At 40.9% G+C, this 25,802-nt stretch overlaps 1 protein-coding gene across 7 annotated transcripts in view; it reads right to left on the reverse strand.

Moving 5' to 3' along the window:
- Window positions 1–203: 203 nt before the first annotated feature.
- Window positions 204–25,802, reverse strand: part of fcho2 (FCH and mu domain containing endocytic adaptor 2) — a 39,928-nt gene continuing 14,329 nt past the window's right edge. The window contains exons 8-31 of one of the 7 annotated variants that reach the window (XM_041058667.1): window positions 22,089–22,185; window positions 18,551–18,595; window positions 18,371–18,440; window positions 18,243–18,267; window positions 17,879–17,935; window positions 17,289–17,346; window positions 16,898–17,073; window positions 14,352–14,376; window positions 13,707–13,751; window positions 12,943–12,982; window positions 12,725–12,810; window positions 11,265–11,348; window positions 9,206–9,715; window positions 8,628–8,743; window positions 8,392–8,521; window positions 8,123–8,206; window positions 7,760–7,819; window positions 7,064–7,175; window positions 5,825–5,980; window positions 4,961–5,093; window positions 3,506–3,705; window positions 3,344–3,408; window positions 3,038–3,202; window positions 204–2,950 (exon numbers count right to left, since the gene is read on the reverse strand). In XM_041058667.1, the coding sequence (XP_040914601.1) occupies window positions 2,928–2,950; window positions 3,038–3,202; window positions 3,344–3,408; window positions 3,506–3,705; window positions 4,961–5,093; window positions 5,825–5,980; window positions 7,064–7,175; window positions 7,760–7,819; window positions 8,123–8,206; window positions 8,392–8,521; window positions 8,628–8,743; window positions 9,206–9,715; window positions 11,265–11,348; window positions 12,725–12,810; window positions 12,943–12,982; window positions 13,707–13,751; window positions 14,352–14,376; window positions 16,898–17,073; window positions 17,289–17,346; window positions 17,879–17,935; window positions 18,243–18,267; window positions 18,371–18,440; window positions 18,551–18,595; window positions 22,089–22,185 (2,562 nt within the window). In that variant the 3' untranslated portion in view covers window positions 204–2,927. The remainder of the gene's footprint in view (window positions 2,951–3,037; window positions 3,203–3,343; window positions 3,409–3,505; window positions 3,706–4,960; window positions 5,094–5,824; window positions 5,981–7,063; window positions 7,176–7,759; window positions 7,820–8,122; window positions 8,207–8,391; window positions 8,522–8,627; window positions 8,744–9,205; window positions 9,716–11,264; window positions 11,349–12,724; window positions 12,811–12,942; window positions 12,983–13,706; window positions 13,752–14,351; window positions 14,377–16,897; window positions 17,074–17,288; window positions 17,347–17,878; window positions 17,936–18,242; window positions 18,268–18,370; window positions 18,441–18,550; window positions 18,596–22,088; window positions 22,186–25,802) is intronic. The other 6 variants (XM_041058669.1, XM_041058668.1, XM_041058670.1 and 3 more) reach the window with 6 other exon arrangements.

Here is a 25,802-nt window from a genome sequence, read left to right on the forward strand (position 1 = left end):
TGGAGGGAAAGTCTGAGGATAACCAAAGTTGGTAGGTTCCAACTCTGGGGACCATGAATGGCAATGCCTCCATCAATTATGAAGACATTTCAGTCTGAAATTAATGACTGACACTGCCATCCCAGGAGCCATGCTGCTAAAAAAATGATGATAAACACACTATATATTTATGATAAGGCTGGAAGAAATTACACAGAACACACTTAAAGTAGTCATTTTCATATATTTGTATATATTCATATATTACACATTTAATACAGGCACAATGAGAAATCATAAAGTAGAGACAAAAAGTGGCTGAGATATTGGTAAAAATGTACAATTTATGAGAATCTTTTACACAATTTTGCTCTTTTTAAACTCTGTTTAATAGAACATATAAAGAAAGAAAGTGAGAGTGACCGAAAAAGGAGCCTTGAAAATTTTGTTTTGTGGAAAGTTTTGTGGGGACAGCAAGAACCAGCTTGCTAATACTGACTATAATTACAGAATCTGTGTACTCTGTTTTTTTTGTTTTTTTAAAAAATGTATTTGGTTTGTCTGACCAAAACCACTGATTAATTCAGAGAGAACACAGAACGGCATGTTGATTTCTCGCTGTACAAATGTCTGGTGCTACAATTTTAGGATTCAATGTAAACTCATTCATTTCAACTACCTTGAAACATCTGGCTGATTAAAGTTTCAGCCTCAAATGCTGAAACTTTAATTTTATTAAGATCGACTGACAGTTGGTGTCTGGCTCTAAATTATTATCAAAGGCTTGAGTCTTAAACCAGGTACTGAAAGAATCATACAAAACATTAAAAAACATTACAAATTGCTGATTACATACTATCACCCTGGTCAGATATGAGGACTGAAATCGAATGAATCATGCGTTTCTACCAGTTTCTGGGTGAGACATTAAAAGAATCAGATATGGAAATTAGTTTAAATCACCTGCAAACCAGTTAAAAACTGCACTGAGCCATGTTTTATAGGATACAGTAAAACATAAGTCTGATGTGAAAGGTTGTTTCCTAAAACCTTATTTGAGAGGTCAGTTGGCCACATGATGCACAGTGTATGAAACTCCTGCCCTAAAAGGTTTCATCGATATCCAATCACAGCTTCGAGGCAACCTGTTGCATCTCCACACGTCACATACCAACACATCAGCCAATTTAAGGATCATCGCAAGGATGAGGTCAACGAAAACATGTCCTACACAACATGAAATAATCTAGAAGTACAACAGCCTCAACAGCAGCTGCCCTTCGATTAGTAAAAGAAAAGAATGAAGCACCAATTTTCCACCCTTCCACTTTCCATACCTGCTTGTGCTGTTTATAAAAGCAAGAAGCTGAAGCTTTTCCCAGCATGCACTGGGTGAGAGGCAGTACAGAGTCAGTAATCTATCACAGGGCAATGGCAATGGCAATACTGTGTCACAATATCTAACCACAGTCAACAACATTGGATTACTCAGTGTAGAGTAGTTGTGATAAGGCATTTCAATCATTAATTTGGCCTTATTGTGCTACTTCACTAACACCATCTACTGCACAGTGAGCGTATGAGAGGTTGAGGTCAACTGACGAGTAACGAATAGAAAAAGGCAAAAATCACAGAAGGCAAACATGACTGATTCATTTCTGGAAGACAGTTGTCTTGTAAAAAGAGGAGACATTTTCCCTTCAATATCCAAATAAAGGAGTTTAAAAAAAAAACACAACTGGCACATTGTTGGTGCTATTCTCATTAACTGTGCTTTAGTGTACAAAAAAAGTAGAGAAAAGTTCGATTCAGGCACATTTCTCCATTAATAGGGCACGAGTATGATTAAAAAACACTGCCAGTTTTTAAATAAAGGTTGCGAGTTTTTGGGTAATGTCCCTTGATTTTTTTTTTTTTTTTTTTAAAGCATCTAACATGTGACACAAGGTTTTACAGTCAAGATTGCTGAGCAATTTTCTTTTATGAAGAGTAAAAATTAAGGGCTTAAAAAGGGCTGAAAGGGGAATTTACAAGGGAAAAAAAAAGCTCAATTTTAAAAAGACCACGCTGATCACAGACCCCATTAGGGGTGATTGTTTAAAAAAAAAAAAAAACTCCATGCATTTTACCACAGAGAAATGTAGCTTAAATCTGGAAACCCAAATCTGGGTAAAACATTGACGTACATTTGTTGCCTGTTGATCCACAGTATAAGAGGAGGCACTGAGGTCAGATTTTTTTTTTCCTTTTTTTTTTTGCATTCGTTTGAAAGCACTTCAATGTTATTTTAAAGATCAAGCTTGTCTCACGACAGCGTGAGAGAGGATTCATACTGTTTAAGACAGATTCTACCTTCGTGGCTTCATTGCACATGGTCAAAAAAAAAGACAAATTGTGAGGAGGAAACGAGAACAATCAGCAAACAAAACTGATTTGAGAGTTAAGTCAGAGCTGGTCGAGCAGAATATTCAGTGTTAATATTTACAGTTCGAAGGGAGAGAGGAAGACACCTTTTCTTCTCTTCCACACAGAAATGGTTTTGTTTTATATTCCTTATAGGCTCTTGAAAAATGAATATAAGAGGAAAAAGAGCATTTGAAAGATTGTTAGTGCACTTTTTTCTTTTTTTTATGATTTCAAATACAATATAGATTTATATCTAATCCATAAATTGTTTCTGACTATACAAAAGTGAATTGATCAGAAAGCATTATTAGACTTCATATCTACACAGTTCCTGAAAGCTCATCTTAGTTTTTTTTTATTTTTTTTTTTAAACAGTGTTCAATACTCAGTGCTGTTTTATTGTAGTGAGATTCTCGCCTCCAGGGAAAAAGCACGACTGTGCTCACGTGGATCCAGAGATTCAGGAGGCAAAGTTGCCAAGTTTTGTGTCAAGCGAGATTTTGTTTTGTTTTTTTCCTTAAGAACCAGAGTGGTGGGTCACCTCAGCAATCTGCCATATAACGTCCTAAAGAAAAGTATACAAGGGATGCAATTTGAGTTGCTCAGGCGTTAAACATACCAAAATCAGACATATGGATGGTGTACTACATACCTGTGACAAATCTCTTCTTGCTCAGAGAAAGTCTGTATCCAGTCCCCTGTAGCTCCATGTCCGCTCCGGACAGGGTGCTCCCCTCATTCATAAACTGCACTGCCAGAGTAGAGGGGTTTGACGGGCCATCTGACAGTTCAAACTTGGCCCTCAGAGATCCGGCACCTGGGGTTGGACACAAACAAACACACCCAAATTCCAGCGACTGATCCAACTCTCTCCCTCACCATCCACAATCTAGAATTTAGAAGAAACTTTCTTTCATGGCAAACAAATTTCAAAGAGTAGAAAAAAGAAAATCTTTACCTTCATTATCAGACTTTTCTGAGATGTCACTCAGTTTCCACAAACACTTATTCTGCTCTGAATTCCTAAAATAAGAGAAAGAAATAACAACTTGAGCTTTTTCTGTTTAACTAAGATAGAAAGGGTTCTTCAGCTCTTCACAAAACAAGCGGCACATCTCACCATATAGAGTTGGGCAGAGACTGCATGTTTGTCACTCCTCCGTCAACAGGCACTAAGATCTGTACGTTGGTGAGCGGCCCAGGAGAGGCCATGGAATCCGGGTTGTAGCGGTAATCCACCCTCAGGTCTGTTGTACTCGGCGTACACTTCCAGTACACGGCCAGGTTTAGAGGAGTGGAATGGATGCCATCAGACTGCACCTGAACACGGCAGTACAGCGAAACAGAAAGCAGTGATACAGCAGTCTGAGTCTCAACTCAGAAGTTCAAATACACTGTTATAGTTGTGACAGACACATTTTTGGTTTGCTGTGCTGAAAACAGAAATGTGAGCTGAAACAAAACCCATGTTTCTCCAAAGCTTCCTGGAAAGTTTGAAAGCAGTTTGAACACCAACTGTTGTTTCAGGTAAACAGAAATCAGGACACATCAATTTTTTAATTCACTTCACATAAACTAAAAATATTAAACTTTATTTTATCAAGAAAACAACAAAAAATTGGGCTTGATTATGAAGTGGTAGTTGTGTCTTGATGCTTGATGACACCGCTGACGAATCCCTGACAAGATATTTAGCCATGACCTGCTCTGGAGCTGCTGGCTGACAAGAGAAATCTTCCAAATCATCCATAAATTTAAAACATTGACCAGTTTTAAATACCTCTCAAAGTTTCTGGACATTTGTTTCATTCATACAGTAAATACTGACTAAATAACACACAATCACTGCTCTTTTTTCTCTTGTCTCACTCCCAGTGGCATAAGATAAGAATCACAGGTAATACTCAGTGTCTGTGCAAACACTTATAATATAGTGTTACAGACAACATGGATTTTCCAGTTTAAACCTCCACAATGTCATTTCATATGCACAATGTCATTAAAGATGGATAAACTGTAAACAAGCCAGCTGGAAACTGTAAAACCAGATTTTGGTTTGTTTGTTTTAAAGATTTCCCAAAGGCATTTCACTTTGTGTGAGGCTACATGATTTTGGGAGCAGGCCCACAGTGCATACACGTAGCTGGAATCAGATTATCACAGCTGTTGTTTTGGAGTAAGTTCAGTTATAAAGACAATGAGTTATGACAAATTGATTTAATTCTTATCTTGTCCAGAAAGATTGCAAGACTGTGTGGCAGGCACAGGCCACAATGTTAAAACTATTATGGATTATTAAAAGAATATTATAGACCGAGTCCGCAAAGGGCTGAAAGATCAACCAGAAGTCTGACACAACACAAACAGCACTATGAAAATACTGTGATATCATTTCTGCACTGCTTGTGTTTCTGCCCTTCTCCCTCCTCTGGCCCCATGTTCATTTTCTTTTTTGCTTTTCTCTCAGACTTGTTTGGACTGTGAAGCACTTTGGGAAATATGTTTTCAGAGAACATTCTTTATCTACTGTTATTTTATCTGGACCGTGTTCTCGGCACGGTGCTGGCTGACTGACCTGGTATTTTAGGATGTCCACATTATAATAGGAAGCTGAAGGATTCTGATCTGAGGCTTTTCTGAGGTAGGACGTCAGTGCTTGCATGTTGAACCAGAAGTCCTTGGAATTCGAGTCACTTTGGGAAGGATCACTAGATAAAAGACAAACAGAAAGAAACACACACACACACACTGAATAATCAGAGGCTCAATTATTCATTGCTCTTCTTGGCTTTGTGTGTAAAGCTCCAATAGCTCGGAAAAAATGACCCTGTTATATCCAACCAGCTACTAAATCATGAATTCCATTTGATTCAATTAGTCCAGCCATGTGGTCTTGGGATAACCGAGAGGAACCGGACGGAGAAACATTAAAAAAAAAAAAAAAACACAAACAGTTTGTTTTGAGAAGTTGCAGTTTTAAAATAGGGCCAATAAATTTAATGGCATATTGAAACTGCAGCACTGCATGTGAGGTAAAACATACACTGAACACCTTCGACTGAGACAGAAGAGGTGAGAGATAAGCTGAAGTATGTTAAATGAAGCAGCTGTTATATAAAGTTTGCTGTTCTTTGCTATTTTAGGGCGTGAAGTATTTCAGAAGAGACATGGGCTGTTGAGAACCTGGCTGTTAAAGTCTGGTGGAAAATACTTCCCTGACAACTTAATGATAGGTTTATGTCAGATTACTAATTGAATTTCCTCTCGCTGACGCAGACTACATTTCCTCCATTCTCACTCGTATCATCGAGGCCAAATCCCTCTTAGACTCAACCGCAACTCTGACAAGTTATCAACTCGTCAACTCCACAAGTTGCAATGCAAACACGCCTGCTTGTGTTCTAGTTTCGTTGCCGATCATCTTTCCTGGACACCTCACCTGTACAACAGCTGTTGGTTGGGCAGGATCTGCTCCAGCCTGCTGGTGTTCTTCAGTTTGAAGGTGAGGACGGCCGGGGAGGGGTTGGTGGTGAACACCTTGATGATGCCCATGGGGAACGACAGAGTCATGTCTCCCGTGATCTTCACAATGCACCTGTGGAGGGCAGCCACATGAATATGAACTACGTCTTAGAAAAGGGCTCCAGGTAATGAGCCATTTCATTATGAATCATCTGTCTTTTGGTTTATAAAATACCAGAAAACATTTTCCCACGGTCTAAGGTGACACTTTTTAATCACTTGTTCTGTATGACCAACAGCCCAAAAACTCAAAGACATTCCATTTTATTCAATAAGCAAACAGGGAAAAGCATAAAATAAAGTGTTTGAGAAACTGAAACTAGAGAATGTCTGGCCTTTTTCTCAAGAAATAATCTGTTACAAAAAAAGATTCTTCTGCTTCTTTTCTTTTTTCTTTTGCTCCACTTTTCATCACTATGACTGAGTACAAAGCCAAATTTGACATATTTGGTATTAATATGGATTGTACTTAAGCCCAGTAATCCACTCTTTATAAAAGGTTCTAACCAATGTCTATTTAGAGTAGATATCAAACCTGAGTAGACTTCTGGTCCGATCTAGCACATTTTCTTTAGGTTTTAGATTTAACACGTCTCCGCTTTTGTAAGTTTTAATATATATCTGTGTGCTTCTATAGTCTAATATTGGTCCAGTTTTTTCTGGGACGGGAAGAGTCCTCTTGCATTCGGGGTCCGGCCGAGGCTGTGGTGTTTAACAGCCCACAGCGGGTCTCAACCTCGCACCGTGTCTCTGCTGCATTGCTTATGAAATGTTCCATTTGCTAATCCCTGCAAAAATAAGCTTTTTTGCACAGCGGCAATTTAACAGCAGTTAACCAATAAAAGGCTGTATGTTTTCTCTGCCCCAGACTATAATCTGCCCCATGTAGGTTATCCACTCTGAAAGAATGGTGTCAGACTAATGCAAAACATTCCACACATGCAGAGCGAGAGCGAGAGACACTCTGCAAAACGCACTACCAAAGGCCTACTGTGCGTTGTGCGCACTGGGCAGGGACCATGAAGTACAGCGCCATTTAATGCAGAACGTACAGCGTCCTATGTGTTATTCTTTAAGTTCAAATATGGACAAAAATGTGTATGCGTGCAGGCCTATGTCAGGGCCTTTGAGCGGTAGGAGGTCATGTGAGGCTCACTTAGTGGGATCAGCTCCTTTGAAGTAAGCATTAACCGACTCTGTGAAGGCCACGGCAATGGGCAAAGCATCTTGGGATGCCAGGGTCACAGGGCTGGGACCGCGAGACGTCCCTGAGAATGAGAAAGGCACAGAGATTCAGGTCTGTTGACTCAGCTGCAGATCAGACTTTCATAACACTGGGGTCCAAAGCTCACATCAGAATTAGGAAGGCTTGATCATGCAAAGATGCATTATATAATTAAGAATACTTGTATTATTACACTTCATGAGGTCAGTCACTCATACGCGGCAATCAGTACATTCTGTTATTTTTCAAATAAACAGAAATGAGATACGGTTTTAGAGCAGTTCGTGCTACAGCTGCTTTAGTTATAATTACGTACTATTAGTCAGAATGACCTCAGACAGCATATTAAAACTGAAGTTAACAAAAGATGTACCAGTCAGAGCACTCGTTACTTCATTATTTTAACCAACAACTCTTTATAATGTTAGAAGTTGATGCTTTTGATAGAAAGATAAATGTGAGAAACAGGCTGAAGGGATGAAAATGCACACAAGACAGAGGAATGCAGTCACTGCAGAGCAAAAAAAAAAAAAAAAAATCCAGTTCTCCATCCAGCCAGTTCATCACACTGGTGTTAGTTTTAGTTAAACACAGAGGAGAGTCCTCTTGAATGAACTTCAACCGTACCTGCTGGTGTTTCACACCGCTTCTCAAAGGTAGGCAGCTTCGCTATGAACACATCATCCTCTTTACGCCAAATTAAAGGCATAAAGAGGGAAGGAGGAGATAAACAAACCCAGAGAGGACAAATGTGAGGACAGATGATGCTGAGCACAGATGTAAGCCGGTTCCTAAATGCATGATGGTGGCAGGTGAGCCCTAAGCTGATAAGGCAGACATGACTGCACATGAGATGAACAAAGAGCTAACAGGACCTAATGATGGCAATCTTAGCATCAGTGAAATGTATACAGAGTAGAGATGATGACTGTAAGCACCACAGAGAGGAGTGTCTCTTAGGGAAACAAGAGTTTGGAAAGGCAGACTCACTTTGGCTTAGTAGAAAGAAAGGAGAAAGGGAGAGCAGCTCTGGCTCTGGGGAGGAGAGGGGGTGAGCAAAGGTGTGCTCAGCTCCTGTAAGGAGAGGAGTGAAGCAAGGAAGGAGAGAGGAGTGAGGGAAGAGGGAAAAGGAGAAAACAGCACATTGTGGTGCAGAGACAACGACATGCGGCAAACTGGTGAGGAGCTGAAGAAAAGGAGAGCAAATCGTCCAAGAAAGGAGAGATTCTCTGTTCATGGAGGAGGCTGAGGAAGCTCACCAACGGTAGGGGTGTTGCCGGCGCTGAGTGAGGCGTTCGAGGACAAGGAGGAGGAACTCTCAGCCCGGGCGAGTGGTGCTGTAGGAGGAGGACTGGCACTGGACGTTTTGGGTGGGCTGAATGGCCGAACCTGAGCGAAGGGAGTCATTCAAATAGGATGGTATTACAATTTCAGAATGTCATTTCAAGAGAAATCGAGGTTTTGTTGTACATACAGAGATGTTTCAATTACTCACGATCTCATTGATTCCCGTGAGTTTTCCAGTGGGAAGTTTGGGCCTAGAGGAGGGTCGTGGTGGAGGCACCAGGGCTCCAGCTGTCAGCGGGGTCGTAGGTCGGTTCGGTACTGGCACTACACAGGTAAACACACGGAAGTTTTAGTAGTTAGCAACAGTTAAACAGCGAGAAACAGGAATCAGTACAAGAAATCATGTACATCTACAACTGGGCTTCACTCAGGCAAATGCAAAACCGTCGTGCATCGAGACCTCTGATATGTAAACCATAAAAGCAAAACAGTCAAAATTAAAAAATCATCACAGGAAACAAGAAAAACACATTCCAAAATAAATTTCATAAAGCAAAACTCAAAGACAAAAATGTTGCAAACCAGGCAGTGAGTTAGATAAACATAAGTCTGTAAAATAAAATGTAAAAAAACAACAACAAAAACTTTCAAAAGTATGTGATTGTAAACTTCAAATATGAAACAAATGCACACAAATGACAAGACACAGAAAAAATAATAAATTATACAAATCAAACTCCAAACCTCAGGCATAAAACACGTCTCTGACATCAGTAATAATGTTACCATTGAATACTTTGCTTGATGGAGCGGCAGCCATCGCCCTATCTGTAATCCCAGCAAAGACATCAGGGAAACAGGAGCTGCCGTCCTCTCTGCTGCCTGGTGCTTTGCAGTAGGCATCAGCAGAGTCATCAGAGAGGAAGCGACTTGACCTGCCGGAGCCAGGCTGAGGCCTCTGGAGGTCCTTCACACACGACCCTGAGCCCTGACGGCGAGGTGGAGTAAAATTATCGCTGAAAGCGATCCACTGGCTCTGGGACCAGGACACGGAGGAGAAGGCGTCTACGCTCTTTGGAGGGCTGGCGGTGACCGGGCTTTTGATGGGGTCAACTGTCTCAGTTGGCAGGGTGATGGGGGCGCTCTGGGCCCGAGCTGGTACGGGTTTGAGTGCTTGGAAAGCATTTTCTGGCGAGTCCCAGGGAGAGGACGTGGACGAAGAGAAAGAGGAGACATCTTTGGATTGCTGGCTCTCTGCCAAGGGAGGAGAGCGCTCCCGTTGTAGCACCGTCTCAGCTGAAGGAGGTGACGTGATTGACAGAGGTGATGAACATGACAAATGCAAAGCAGAGTACAGAGAGAAGCCCCTGAGACATTTCAGACATATCAGACATCTATGTTTCCAGTGAAATCAGAAAAGTTATCATCTGTCTCCAAATCCAAAATGATTTTATTGGTAAAGAAAATGAAATTCAAAATGAACAAGTGTACATGTGTATGTATGTAACTTCACTTACTGCTGTTAACAAAATAAACACTAGAATACTAGACTCATACTACTGGTATTTTATAAGTAAGTATTGTTAGAATTTGTTCATTTGCAGCATGCCAGGGAGATAATGGTTACCGACAGTATCAGTGCTTAGACTGAAGGAATAAAAAAAATCAGCAATGGTCCAAAACATGTCTGCAGACTGACGGCTATGTTTGAAAGCAGATGGGTGAGCCAGCTCACTAGAATGACACTGAGTTTTAAAACACTGGGTAACTGCAAAATTAAAATTTTAGAAACTAAATTAAATATGTTACGTTTTAGTCGTGTCATTAAATTAGCTGCTATTAAACTCATTCAGGAATTTCACACACACAGGCCCCCGAGGTGCTCAGTGACTGTGCCCTTAGAGAATCATTCCTCTAAGGGCGCTGCAGTTATGTCATTGAATTTCATGATCATTTTACTGTACCATTGTTGCACTGTTGTTCTAAATGTACTGTCCTGTTGGGTTTTGCGTCTTGTGCTGTTCTGTATTTATTATCTCGCTGAGTTTTGAGTATTTTAGGGGCCCATCTAGGGAAGAGCATCGCAAACTAGCTTGGGCTGTAATTGCTGTGGTACGCGGTTCACACCACATACCACAGCATTATAAAATATACAAAAGCTATATAAAAATAAACATTAAATAAAGCATAAATAAATGCCAGTTTATTGCATCTGTTCATTATATTGCTTTTGGTTTGTTTCAGCTTGTGGCTTCTGTCCCTCTTTGCTGATGCCGTTCACCTGTACTTGGCGTGTGGTCATGATTTTTCAGGCTGTTCTCCTCGACAGATCAAATAATTCTTAAACCATTTGGCAGATTTGTTTTATACCAATGGAGCAGAAGTTTCAGCTCAGATGATCTGCCCTGTTTGGCTCTCTGACAGTTTTCTCATGCTGCTTTAAAACACACACACACACACACACACACACCACATGCATCGACAGACCACTTATAGCTACAAAAAATCTGCTAACTGGCATTCATGCTAATATGAACCACCTCTGTGGTCCTGTTCGTAACTGTATTGAGTTATAATGATGTTTTTGTCTTTCCTAAGGGGTTACAATATATTTTTTAGCCCCTTTAATGGGTTCAGACACAGCAAGCAGCAATAGTTGCAGCATTTCATCTAAGATTTATTATATTACAGTCGGTGGAAATTGAGTTAAACTAAAGTGTGTCCTCTTATCAACATTAGACATGCATAAGGACACGTCCTGATGATCAAAGTATGAATACTTCAAGTTCTTCAAATGAGTTTTCATTTAAATCACTGTCTGATGAATGGGGCACACACATTTTACCTGATGCCTCTGGCAGAAAGACGTCTGAGTCATTCATCAGAAAAGATGGAGATGGAGGGATTGAAAGGAAAACAGAGGCAAGGTCTAATAGGAGAAGTTAAAATAAAAAAAAAATTTAAACCCATAAAACATCAAGTCATTTTCATTCTGACATTTGAATTGTAATAAAACAAAAGCAAATTTTAAAAAAATGCGTAAAACTGACAAAAATCTACAAACAAAAAACAAACCAAAAAAAAAATCAGTGAACACAAAATAAATGAATACAATGAGTGACATACAAAAAATGAAAAATCCATCCATGTTTTCAAACTCTGCCTCATTCAGTGAGAGTTTAATCTTTTTAATACCGGACAGACTAGACTTATTTAATGTGTCATGTGTGCATCTGGAGCTGGTAATACTGTACAGAGAGATTTAACAGGCCGTACGTGGTTACTTAATTCCCACTTTTCGATGCTCTTTTGACTTTTAAGTCGTGACCTTTGACAGTAACAAGACACAGTTTGACAACATACGTGCCAGTGGGCTTTATAGCCGACTCTCTGACCTCAACTAGGTGCCAATTAACTGTGGATTACGCTTAGCCAAGGCAATGGGTCAGCGCTAATGTCACTCTGTTTAAACACTGGTGTCAGGCACGTAAAGCCATGAGAATCACACTATCACTTTTCTTTTTGTGCCACGAAAACTTCCAAAGTAAAACAAACTCAGAAGTCAAATGTCTCTTGGAAAAGAGTGACTGTAAACACTTCAGGATGATTTTTGAGAAATAAAAACTGAGACAGATTTAGCTCCACGGCACAAACTGGGGGAATGACTATGATGAAAACTGCAAACTAGGATAGAGCAAGCCTGCCATTTTTATTCCCCAAAGTCCAATATTCTGTTGCCTTCAGGGGTCAGTTCCTCCATCTGGGACTGCCCTAAGAGGAAAGGCTTCCAACTGAGCAGCTTGGAAAAAGAAAGAGAGGGGAAGGGAGACTATATAGTGCATAGAGAGATGGTGATATCAAAGAGCTGAGAGGGTGAAAATGACTGGATCACAGGCTCAACTGAGTGTATGAGTAAAAACCAGGGTACTTAAAGCATCGCTGCTCCTTAAACCTTAAGACTGTCATTAAATCAACCCCCAATTTACCTTACTATTTATTGCTAGCATTTTTTCTGAAATTGCCCCTCAGTGTATTTACATTCCATTAGTATCTTTCTATATAGTGGTTCTTATGGGAATGGCGAAGTCCACACTACCCATGATCATTTCAGATTGCCTACAGAAGCACAAGGGATTCACAGAAAACAATGAATGCCTGTATTCCATCGCTGTTTTATCTCATTAATAACTGTTTGCTCTCTTCACACCATCTCCTCGCTGAAATCTGACTGAAATCTGAAAGACTACAACTTTGAAGGAAGGAGATTGTGTGCACAGGACTCCAGATCAAATGTAGAGATGTTACCTGTTGTTGAGGACACAGAGGAGGAGGAGCCTGCTGCCAGAGTCGGGCTGAACGGGTCCAGAGACAGGAGGTCGTTGTTACTCAGTCTGACAGAAGAGAGAGTGAGTCAGGTCAGACTTTGATTGCTATTTACATTGCAAATAGCAGCACAATTTGCTTCACAGTAAAAAAATGAACATACATACATACATATTTTGATGTTTTGCTCTAATACTCACTCGTACGACGTTGGCACTCTGGTTTTTGCCAGCTCATCACCTGCAGCGAGAGAAAAACAAACAAAAACTAAGACCTGCAGACCTGCACAGAGCGATGACAGTGAATACTTTTTCACAGCGAGTAAAAAAATGAAATAAAAACCCAACACGAGAGGTTTTCACCGTCTAGTATTCAAAGACATTTGCCAAAAAGTACATCACACCTTGAACCAGAAATATAAACTGAGGTTTTGAGTGAACAAGTGAGAATCACCATCTGCCATGAAAAACCACTGAAATTTGCAGTAAGATTTAGGTTAGAAACGATATATTTCTCATTTCTGCCTTATAAACCTTACTGCAAAAAAAGAGTTAACCTGCTAATGTGTTTTTATGTGATGATAACACTTTACAACAGGGGAAGGAGTGATTTAAGTAACTAAAAATAAAATCAGGCATTGCTTTGTTATTTTGTGCCCCTGTCTAAAGTGTTACAGTAAACTGCAAGGATTCATTTAAGCAGAACTTAAGCACCAGAGGTAAGAAGATGCAACTGAGAGGACCCAAATTTATAACCGTACGTGTCAGTAAATTCTTCAAAATAAGCTACTGAACGTTTGCAGTGAGAGAACACAGTGTAAGTGGTGTTAGCTGGTGTCAGCTGGCTGCAGCAGCTGTGTGAAAGGCTCCTGTGAGGGGACAGAGATGAGAGCTGTGGCAGATATGTTTTGAGGGGAGGGGAAGGCAGGGTTGGAGGCTAACTACTGTAGTGAAAACATACTCACCAGGACCCTGAGCCTTAGAGCTTAATGTAGATACTCCTGTGATCCCTGAGCGTATGTAGAGTATACATCTATCAATGCCATTACCTTGTGCAAATTGGTCTCAACTCTATCAGTGTTTCAGCAGCAGGATGTGAATACAAATGTCATTTAGTGTCATGCAAATGCTGAGTCTGAAAGTTTTTAAAATTAAGAAAACAACTTCAAGTCTCTCCAGATTAACAGTCGAGGCTTTTATGCCTTTTCAAAAGTACATTTAGACCCCATGAAGTATGACAGATGACTATCAACACAGTAAACACACACTAAACTGTGCTGGTTTGCAGAAGGGATAAGATAATTTGTGACATGTCAAAATACAAACAGCTAATTAAGTAATTAATCGTATTTGTACCAAAGGAGGAAAACATCCCTCAAGCTCACATTTACAGAAAAGAACAGTTATTTACTTTTTCTTGGGATATGTTGGTTTTGGCTAGGTTTCTGGATTTTCCTTTTTAGAGACGACCTCTTTAAAAACATCCCGGGCCAAGAAAAACGTAGCTGAGAAGTTGTACAGTCGACCCCCCACCACCCCCCACCCCCTTCACAGTGGTCCAGCAACACACAGATACACACAGATAGAGGTCAGACAGAGAAAATACTCACTGGACTGGTTCCTCCGCATCTGTCCCTGAAAACAAAAACAGACATTAATTAATCAAAGACGCATGCGACCAACCACAAATTTTCATCTGTGCTTGCCAAACTTTGATCAGTTTGCTAGAAAAAAAAAGAAATCCCAAACACAACTAAAAAGACTGACAAGGCTGAAATGATCATTCCCTACACAGGACAAATAAAACTGGCAGACATGTTTTTAATGAAAAGAAATTAGGTGTTCTAAAGGTCATCATGTTTTTCTCTGCTTTATAACAACATGTGCGACTTCTAGCACGAAACTTTAAGCCTCAACTGGTGTTTCTGTAACAATATTTAAGATTTCAAATATATAAACCACAATGAAAATAGGGTAAAAAAAAAAAATCTTTAAGGGCTGAAAACTATATTATTAATTATTCCCAGTGGCAGAGGGAATTTTCCACTTCAGAGTCAAAGACAGTAAATCACAGGACTAAACTCCACTCACACATACCAGACGTTAAACGTAGGGTGAAAAATTCAGCAGTGCAAAAACCGTGCATCTAAGCCCATACAACGATCAGTCAGGGACAACAGAGCGCGTGGCCCCAACACTTCACCAACTTCCTTCACAGAGCCTTTTTTTTTTGGGACATAAATCTGCCATGTCACGCTGCGTAACACAAGATATGCAAGATATGCTCTTGAGGGCCACCAACCCAATGGAAACTCAGAGCATCAATTTCAATAAAAAACTTATTCGTACAAGGAGAATGATTGGGGGTGGGGGGGGGGCTGTCAAGGGAGGAGGGGAGAAAGAGAAACAAAATGGGTTTAAGGAACACAGCAAAAGCGTTTAACCACCGTAGAGCTGTGAGGCCAGGGTTTAGTCCCACAGGCGCTAAGCGGCAAATGGGTTCAATTACGGCTCTTGCTGGCCACACACACACGACTTCCATTGCTATTTCAATAAAGGGAACACCATGGAGGGGGAACCAAACAGGAGAAGAAATGAAAAAGACAGAAAAATGAGCACTGAGGAAAAAAAAAAAAAAAGAAAGAAAGAAAAAATATAATTCACACCAGATCACGCAACGCTCGTCGTCACCTTGGATGTATGCTTTAACTTTAATCCTGAACTTTTCTGTGAATATAAAGCTGTAGAAGGGTGGGAAAACTAAATCTGAGCAGACACAGAGGACGGCAAATGTAATGTAATGACTATTCTGGTATTCAAATGCAAATCAGTCAAACACACAAACAGCGGTCTGTGTTTTCTTTTGTACTTTTAGGATGAGAAAGTAATTGTGGGTTTGAGTCTCGACAACAACCAAAACCAAACTGCAATGAACAAAGTCAAAGGCTTAAAAGAGAGCATCTTTCCTCCTGAATCTTGTTACATTAAAAAACATCCTCTATAAACTTGTACCTTATCTTTATCATTAATTCCGAGGGTGGAAAAAAGAAAACATTTGTAAAAAAAACTAGGCAACTAACCCCATAAAGTATTCATAAATAACCACAACTGAGTCCTGTCTAGAACAAGTGGGCTCCAATAAAACCCAAAGAGTGAAAGCAAACAAAGAAACGAGGAAAAAAAAAGAGTGAGGTACAACACAAACAGTGAGGAGGAGGAACAGTGGTGAAAGCAGGGGAAGGGAGAGGCTGAGGGAGAGAGCCAAAGCCAGGAAGAAGATGCTGTGACATTCATTTAATGTGCAGCCGGGGAGTGCGGCGGCTCAAACCCACCAGACCCCATTCGCGACACTGAGCGTGCCCTCTCAGCCGCTCCACAACAACATTAACAACAACAACAGCTCAGTGCACACATGGTGCATGTTTGCACACAAGCAGTAGTGGTTTTAAATTTTAATGGCAGCGGCTATTTTCATAGAGCAGTGGAGAGTGATTCAGAGATTGAGTGATGGTGAGGGACAAGGAGCTGAATGAAGGGCTCCATGACTGAGATCACGGATCAGGCTGGGCTCTGTGTGTGTGTGTGTGTTTGTGTGTGCGTGTGCGTGTGTATGTGTGTGTGCGTGCAGCCTGCCGACCACTGCCGCAAAACATTCCCTGCAAGTGCCTGTAAGGAGAACTGTGTGCATGTGTTTGAGTCTGAAGTAAAGGCCAACAACATCAGATACTTAACTCAAAAATTATTGTTTCTGAGTTCTTGATATTTTTTCCTAAAGAAAAAAAAAATGTTCCCAAGGTTGTTCAACATGAAACTGAATTCCAAGTAAAAACGCAACATGAAATGTGTGCAAACAGAAACCTTACTGAATCAGGAGCCAATCTGGCATATGAAATAAATCAGACATGAAACATACGCCTTTCCAATGTAAATAAAATAAGCTTCAAGAAAGAGACTTATGGCAAACATCTACAGGAGGGATAGTACGGCTGGTTAAACGGCGTTGCCATCTGCCCTGAAAGAGGTTGGATATTCTCCTGTTGCCCTCTAGTGTTGCAAAGGCAGAGCAGATTTCTGGTGCAGCAGAGCAAGACAGCAACAGGTCTGAGTTTGGGAGTTGGAGGATTTGGCATGTTTTTAGGATGGCATGAAACCATACCGAAGTTGAGGGCGACAGGATGATGTTTCCGATGGAGGCTTTAAGCTCGTCGATGGTGGCTCGGTTCTGGTGCGTGCCGTTGTTTGGCTGAACGGGCTTGATTTCTACGTGGAACTTCCTGGGTTCGTCTTCATCCTCTGAGTCGCTGGACGTATAGAAGGAATTCTCTTTGGCATGTGAGCAAAAAAAAAGTTAAGGAGACAACAACAACAGCACAAAAAAATAAAAGACGGAGAAAAAGAGAGACCATCTGCAGCACAGTTTTGTTTAGCCCTGGCCTGGGACTGCAAACGGGCATGAACAGAAACCCAACGGCAATGAATCCTTCATGTCTTACAAGCTGGACTGAGCCTGGCAGTGAGAACAGCATCAAGACAAAGAAAAAGGATATCGTTTTCATTTACTTCTGGTCTGATACAGAAGCCCTCTGCATCAACTTGGGGAACATTCTACAAAAACACAAGCAGAAAAAAGTCATGTTTAAAAGTTAGCACAAACTTTAAATAAATGTATGTGTATCCTTTGTAATCTGATGCTAAAGCAGCTAAATGATACACAGTCAAACTGTATTTATCAACTCTTATTTTGCACATCTTATTGTGCTGCTGTGCCGTTTTCTTTTCAAAGTGCATTTAAATTAACATTTTCAATCAAGTATTAGACAAGAAACAATTTAATAATAATATGTGTAATATTTATATAATTACCTGTTGACTAGAACTGTTTAAAGGTTTCAACCATTAAATTTGTCTCTTTGCATATTAATCTTCTGTTTCATGCTAAATTTAAACAAAGTCAAAGTTTTTTCCTAATTCTAAAATGTTAAAGCTAATCAGTTCACACTTCTATACCCCATCCACACATAACTTTGGCTTTCTGTGTTTCTGAAATATGTTTATTTATTGTGATTTACAAACAAAGAAAGGTCTGAATATGAATATCTGTGTATGTATGTGTTTCTGTCTTTATTAGCTTGCTTACAGCATTCTGGATGTCTATGGTCCCATAGAATCCAGGGGGAGCGCCATTGGCAGTGTTCTACAGGCACAAACAGAGAGAAATGAATGAATGAATGAATGAATGAGCAAATCTACAGAACAAACAAGAGGGAACAAAGAGAGAGAGAGAGAGAGAGAGAGAGAGAGAGAGAGAGAGAGAGAGAGAGAGAGAGAGAAAGTCACATGTTCAAGTAGTAAAAAAACAAAGCAGAATCAAATGAACAAGGATCTTTTCTACCTCCCGCTGTTCTGAATCAAAATAACATACAAAGCAGAATTAATATAAACACAAAAGCATCGACTGAAAGAATGTGTTCACTAGCTGTTCTGGTGAAAATTATACTCACAGCAGCTTCAACTTCTGTAGACTCCCTGAAAGATAAAATGGCCACACAATGATGAGAAATTCTCAGGAAAGAAAAATGAGCAGCATAAATGCTGCTGGTGGACTGAAGATGAAAATGTCTTTACTCACGTGGAGTCTGTGTCTTTGTCTTTCCTACGACCTGGGATGCCGAACGGTTTTCGCTTTCTGGGTTTAGCGCCTTCATACAAAAACAAAGCAATTTCAAATTTGTTACCAATAGTTTGTTGGTATAACAACTTGGATTAAACATTTTCTCTTCCCCTCTTTAATTTTTCTAACAAGACTCACCTTCAGTAGCAATGGCTATATTGCACTCCTCAAACTCAATGGGCCCTAATGAGACAAAAAAAAAAAAAATCATTTAGGTTCAATTGGCACGGAAAGGGTCAACGACCCCCTGCTGTGAATACTGTGAATGTACATCACGCAATAATCACACACACACATAGACACAAACACACTTTAGAAAACACACAACATGCAGTCTGGCGTGCCATAAAGAGTGTGTATATGAACAGGGCTAGGCTGGTCCCAGAGGGCAGACAGGGTCAATAGCAGAGTCAACTGTGTGTCTGGTGGCACTCACAGAGATGTGACACTCCTTCCTGGGGACACAAAGCACAACTCTACAACACAGAGTCTTACTCAGAGCAGCACACACAAAAACCCCACCTGGGGCACATGAATCATCACAATCATAAACCAATTCTGAATCAGTGCATGAGCCGCTCTGCTCGCAGCAAACAGCAGGTATGAACTGAGCTGAAACTAAACCTGTCCACACAGGACACGCAAAGACACTAACCCTATTACAATAAGACAAACAAGTCCAAGATTACATGCAGTGAAGTGTTTAAAGCCACATGGACAAATCTGCTCTCAGGCTTAAGAAATGCCCTTTTCTCCTCCTCTGGCACGCAAAAAAAAAAAAAAAAGGCCAGAAAAACGACCCATAAAACAAACAATCGTGCACAAACAAACATACAAAGCCTGCTGTGACAACCTCGGTTAACAAGCCTAACAAACAAATTGTCCTGTCTATTCCAGCTAATGACCATGATATCACTTTGAGTACAACCAGCCATGGATTTAGCTTAACCGAAACAATAACATTGCTTTTGGTTATTTGGATACATCATTCATATGATAAGAAAACAATGAAAAACAACAAAGTTTACACTTAATTTAATGCTCATAAATTATGCACATTTACCTCCAAGGCCCTGCACTCAGACTGTCACGCTTCAAATGTGCCTCCGGAAACATTTATGGAGGCTTTTCGAAGGGTCGGCGCTTTAACGTATACATTCTCACACAAACACACACACTGAAAGCTGTAGGAAACCCAGAGGCAAGACATGCAATGTGTGTATATGTCAATCAGGGAAGTCCAGGAGGCTGCACTGTTCATTTCTGTATGGGTGTGTGTGTGTGTGATCTATTAGAAAGAATGGCAAATGGCAAACCAGCTTTATGATGACTCTGAAATCATTTACATTAGTGTGACAGCTACACGAGGGCAGATGATCCATGTGTTTAATTATAAATTCAAACACACACACTCCACTATATTTTATTTCTATGCTCCAGTATTAATGTTGCAGTCATACAGTTATGTGACTACATCTGGCCCGCTTAACAGCAAACAGCACATCTTGCTGAAATGTTATTTTAAAACAATATTTATTCAAAATGCATGACCCGAAAGGCATGTAGTCTGTGTGTGCTATCAAACCAGAAAGAGACAGATGTATGGTATATAACTAGAAAGCTTAATAGCTTGAAAGATGAGCAGAAGAGAGAGAGATAAAGAGAGAGAGCGAGAGAGAGGGGGGGAGAGAGAGATGGGGCAGGACCCTCTGGCAATATCTCCGATACACTAACATGCCTTGACCTGAAAACAACAAAGCTAATGATATTTTAACTCAAAATGTATACAGTAGCAGCGTTCCAATGAAGTCTCCCCAGAGGACGCCAGTCGCAAGCAGAATTGACGCATTGTTTGGCGTGTGCAATGCTGAGTGAAGCGCAGGGAAGCGGCGAGTCACGAGAGGCATGCATCACGCCAAGTGAAGTGGATAAAGTACACCAATGACCGATCTACTCTACTGTGCAATATTAGGCCTCTTCACCGCCAGCGAATACACAACGAAGAGCACGAACGGCTGTTTGTGTGCGTGCGCGTCAGGGAGTTTCATGCCAATCAAAACAAAATGGGCATGCTCATTCAAGAACTTTCTCTCATGGGAGGAAGTGATAGAGACACACACATATACTGAGACACCATAATTTCATCGTCCCCATTCGGTCATTGTACTGACATAAAACAGGTATGAATATCTGAACTCATGGGGTGTATCTTTTCCTGGAGAGGAAGCTCATAATCATTCTGTCAGCTGATCTGCATCAGCTGTAGATATTGTCAAACAATAGCAATAAAAAAAGGCCCCAGAAAGGGGGAAATTACTGGAAAATTACACATGGCATTCTTTGTTCAAGCTCTGGGATGTTTAACAAAAGCTGTGGATGTACGTAAGGCCAAGGCAGAGCAGGAACTCTTTGCCGCTGGCATCCTGCGATTGCATCTGACAATATTTATGCACACCAACTGCAAAAAAAGTCTAAACACCAGACACATGAATATTACCTAAATCTGGGCAGACATTAGGAACTGTTTAAACATCTCCTAAACAGACAGACGACTTTGTTTATACAGGGGAAGATGTTTCTTTTCTTTCTACTCTCTGTGAGGGAAGCATGCAGTCACGCATGAGCGGAGAATGGTTTTTTAAATTGCATATGCTTCACATGGCACTGGGAGTGGGAGAGGGGCGGAGGGGGTTTGCGTGTCTGGCCCACCGCCAGTTGACAGCTCAGCTGGATATCGTTGAACACTCCGAACCCCCCTGCCTCGCAGTGTGTCACTTTGGGATTGTTTCCGCAATAGAAAGTTTATTCAACCTCTCTCTCTCTAAAGGCACTGGACCGGCCATCCGTTCAGCTATTTAATCAGGGGACAGACAGGTTATTTTTCTGACAGGGCCGGGGCTGCTGTGCAATCCCTAATGAACAGCTTGATACAAGAGGAATTTTCTGACCGTTTTTTAGCCTCAATTAATTCTGCTGTCCAAACAAATGATGGCCACCACTCCTTGGACGCAGCGTCTGGACACAGGGGTCACCATTTGTGTACACACAAACACAGCAGAGGTGAACCCTTTGTGCCTGTGACCTGACGTAATGTAGTACAAGTACAGGGACTAGTGAAGTAATTGGATATTTACACGAGGGCTTTAAAGTGTTCACATGCAGATTTCACAGACTAATTGTCTGACAATAGTTGATGGTATAAAAATCAAGCTTCAGAGGTACGAAACGCACTGCGAGAGTAACTAAGTATCAGTGAGTGAGCTGTGCATGTGTGTGTGAAGAAAAAAGGGGAGGTGAGGGGGTAGAGCCGAAGGAGTCTGAGGAGTATTCCCTTGATTATTGTGGCATGGCAAAGTTTACACAAGAGTCATTGTTGAGCTCTGACCTCCTGAAAAGGTTGGTTCTGCCTGCTTAGTCTGCGAGCACAGCAAAGCCTCCTGTGTGTCACATGCTTACTGGAATGCCAAGCCTGCCTACCTTTACAGCAGATTACTATGATTGACTCTGATGGCCCTCTCCTACTTCTAATTGCCCCTCTCTATACACCCCTCCTATCCCCGCAAGGCAGGAACAGGCAGGGGTCCCGTTCCCCTGACCACTAATTTATTTACACGAAACGCAGGTACTGACAAACACTGATTATTAGAGTAAAACATACAAGACCGTGGGGGCTTACCTGGTCTCTCCTTGCCTGTTCCTTTGCTCTCAGCCAGTTTCTGTATTAGGCTGTCCACTGAGGTGTTTTCAATGTTCCTCACAAATTCGTTGTGGAGCTATGAAAAAAAAATAAAAAATACACGTCATATTTACCGACAGTCACTTTTACCTGAGACTCAGAGACAAGTTAAAGTGCAGCAGATTTTTGTTCCTTTTAGTGTTGGTGTGAGGAATTTACACTGTGAATTTATGATCAATGACGTCCACATAAAAAGGTTGTTTTGGTAAAATGTAATGATCGCCAGTACCCTGACCAAACAAATGTCAGATTAACTACATGTCTAAGTACCGGCAGTACAACCACATCCAACTTCACCAGCAAAGTGGTTTTCCCATAGCTCTGGACCTGACGGAAGAAAGAGACGTTTTTATTCCATTTACTTCAAATTTACTTGTGGTCTCGGGCTGGCATTTCTCCCAGCTGAGCTATTGACTTTTTTCAGGTGATCACTGCTCATTGCACTTGTTGGTAGTTTTTGGTGATGTGAAAGAAGTTTTGTAACTCTGATTAAAAGTTTTTAACTTATAATGACATACACAGACTGTAGCTACATACAGTATATACTGTGTTTTTTGGACAATTTAAAGCTGCACTACGTGAAACCCTTTAAGCTGGAGGAGGCTCATAAATCACTACACCGACTGACGGTGTCGCTTTCCATCAAAGTTTAACAGCCATCTACTGCAGCCAGAAAGTGTTTTTCCACTTGTATTAGTCTTATACCAATACATTCGTTTTTTGAACACTAGAGTGGAATTTGCTGTATTGAATATTTTCTGATTGTAATCGACAAAACTAAACACTAAAATGTTCATCGCTGGTTAGGTAAGTCAGTGCTCAGTAAGCCAACATTAAACTTATTGTTTATTGCTTCTGGCTTTCATACGTTCACTTGAGTCATAACATACACTAATTTCTAAGCATGAAGAAGAGAGGACAGGAGATAAATGCAGCCTGCTGCACTCTCCCTGTAACTTTGCTTTTAGCTGATATTTCTAACATTTACTTTGTATATTAGCCTGTGGAGACATCCCATATTTTACTGTCATTCTATTGTGTCAGGTTGAATCACTGTTGTTGGCACTCTGGGCTGCCCTTTGGGCACTATCAGAGGGAGGATAGTGTTTGTTTTCTTGTTTGTTTTGGATGTGCATGTGTGTTTACCGAGGGGGAAGTGAAAGCGATGTATAGGCGTGGGGATGAAGAATGGTTGGTGACTGTGCCATCTCACCAAACCATTTAGATGTGCGTGATACTGTTAGCGCAGAGTGGTCCCGCTATCAAACAAACACACACGCATACACACACATGTGTCTGCCCCCCGGGTCCCTGTAGTGAGGTGGAGTGCATTAGCCTTCTGTACCCTGGCAGGAGAGGATGTTGGAGGGGGGAGGGGAGGGGTGGGCAGCAGGGATGTTGCTGTGGTGAGGAAGTATGCTCACTGCAGCACACGCAATCTGTCAGGTGCTGCTGCCATGACGGGGGGGCACTAATGTCATCAACCTGCGTGCCCTGCTCGCCTCTCCCTCTCTCTCACACTCACACACACACACACACACACACACACACACACACACACACACACACACACACACACACACACACACAATTCATCCTGTGGAGCCTTCTTTAACCCACATGCTCGAAACATGCATCTGCCTTCAAGGGATCCTCACTCACACACAAATGCTCACTTAAAAAAACAAACACAGCACGCACACTGACAGACACACCTGCCCTTATGTGAGTTTAAAGCTCTCTGCACAGGGAACAACACTCTGCACTTCTCTCAACTCAAACAGGAACTTAATATAACTATATAAGGCATTTTCTTTACACTGCTCACCCTCTTATCCTTCACGCCCACTGAGCTGATATTGGATGAAAATGTCATGATTATTTCTTGATTTTAGTGACACTTTGGGTTACAAGTACCCTTTGCTTTGGTTTCATTCCCTGAACTTCCCTGCAATCACTTTTCTCTGGCAGTTTAATGTCCCTGGACTGACGGCAGCTCCAAAGCTGGACTCAACTGTTGGAGGAGCTGCATGGAAGACAAAAATAACCTTTTTGTTGTTGTTGTTTCGTTGTTTCCCCCAACTGCCCTTGTTCAAATGTCAAAGTCAGCGCTAGCTCCACTGTTGGTCTGGTCTCAGTTTAAATATGTCTCGTCTGATACACATGGACTCACCAGGAACATAACTTTAAGGCTTAAGCTAGAGATTCCTGCTATCCCACTGCAGACGTGCAAACCTGTTCGCAGGTACTCCAATCAGTATCCAACCAGTACTCACTAGTGCAGCGACAAGGACATGCACCCTGACCAACTTCCCAAAAATGAACCAGTTTGAAGAAAAAGTCAAATCTGCAACATCTTCGTCATCTACCCCTGAAGTATCTTCAGAACTCAGAGATGCCAGGTTTTACAGAAGTGTTTGTTTTCTTGCCTTCCTCTGATTCACAGATAAATATTAAACCAAAAGAAAGAATTATTTATTTATCTGCCATAGTTTTACTATGATTCATTTTAAGATTATTCCTAAACATCTTTGATTATCTGTAGTACTGTCAATGCTACCTGTATTTTTTTCCCTATGAGAATTTGTTAGAACATCAACAACTTTATCCATTATACACTACAAAGAGGGATTCAGGCTTTTTAAGACATTTTTTTTTGAGCCAATGCACGTTGTAGCATTTGAGTGAACTTAAGTGAAAGCAGTTCCATGACATCCTCTAATAACTGTGATGTACTTGTTTACCTTCACTTTTCCCGCACTCCCTTGGCAAACACATCACATTTAACCATTGAAAACTGCATGTTTGCTTTGGTTGGCTCTTTCTGTGGTGTGACGATAACAATGCTTCACTCTATTCTTGTTTGCAGTCAAGGTCTCAATGGTTTTCCAGTCCAGTGTGTGATTGCTGGATTTGTTTCTTAGAGACGCAAACTATAAATTTGACTTTTAACATATTTTTTTCAAATCCTTAATTTTTATTGTTTTTTTTTTTGTATTTATTATTGGTGCACATTAGCCTTTTAGCACATCCTCTTGAGTATAACAATAAAATATCCATTTAGGTATATTCAGTATTACTGAAGAAATACATCAGTGGGACAGAATGCAAGGATAATAACTAGAAGTTAATATTCATACGGTTTCTTGCTCAATGAAGATAGAGACTGACATGAAATGTAACACACATGTCAATAAAATTATTCCCAACTTTATAGTATAGTGGCTTCATGTCTTCCGTGTGTGATAGTGTGTGTGTGTGTGTGTGTGTGTGTGTGTGTAACTGAAGCAGTCCTCATTATATCTGATCTTTTAAATGTGAGAATATGCACATGTATGATTTTGTCTGTTTGCCTGTCAGCATGAATGCCTGTGGGCTCAGTGACTAAGCACAATGTTGCAGAGATAAAACTGGTTCCAGCCTCCATTGCCCTTCTCTCTCCCTCCTCCCTCCCTCTCCCTCTCCTTCTCGCCTCACCCTTATGTAATAATGGTATTCCCAAAGTCCCACACAATTTGGTTTTGGACAGTACTTATCACCAAATCACACTTTCTCAGATTGATTTGGATTTTCTGGTTTGGAAAAACTGGCCACTTGTCTTCGGGCGGTCTTTTAATTTGGCTCATCTACAGGCAGCAGCACTGCCCATCTCCT

The sequence above is a fragment of the Toxotes jaculatrix genome, chromosome 16 (assembly GCF_017976425.1).
Source record: "Toxotes jaculatrix isolate fToxJac2 chromosome 16, fToxJac2.pri, whole genome shotgun sequence".
Classification (NCBI taxonomy): domain Eukaryota; kingdom Metazoa; phylum Chordata; class Actinopteri; family Toxotidae; genus Toxotes; species Toxotes jaculatrix.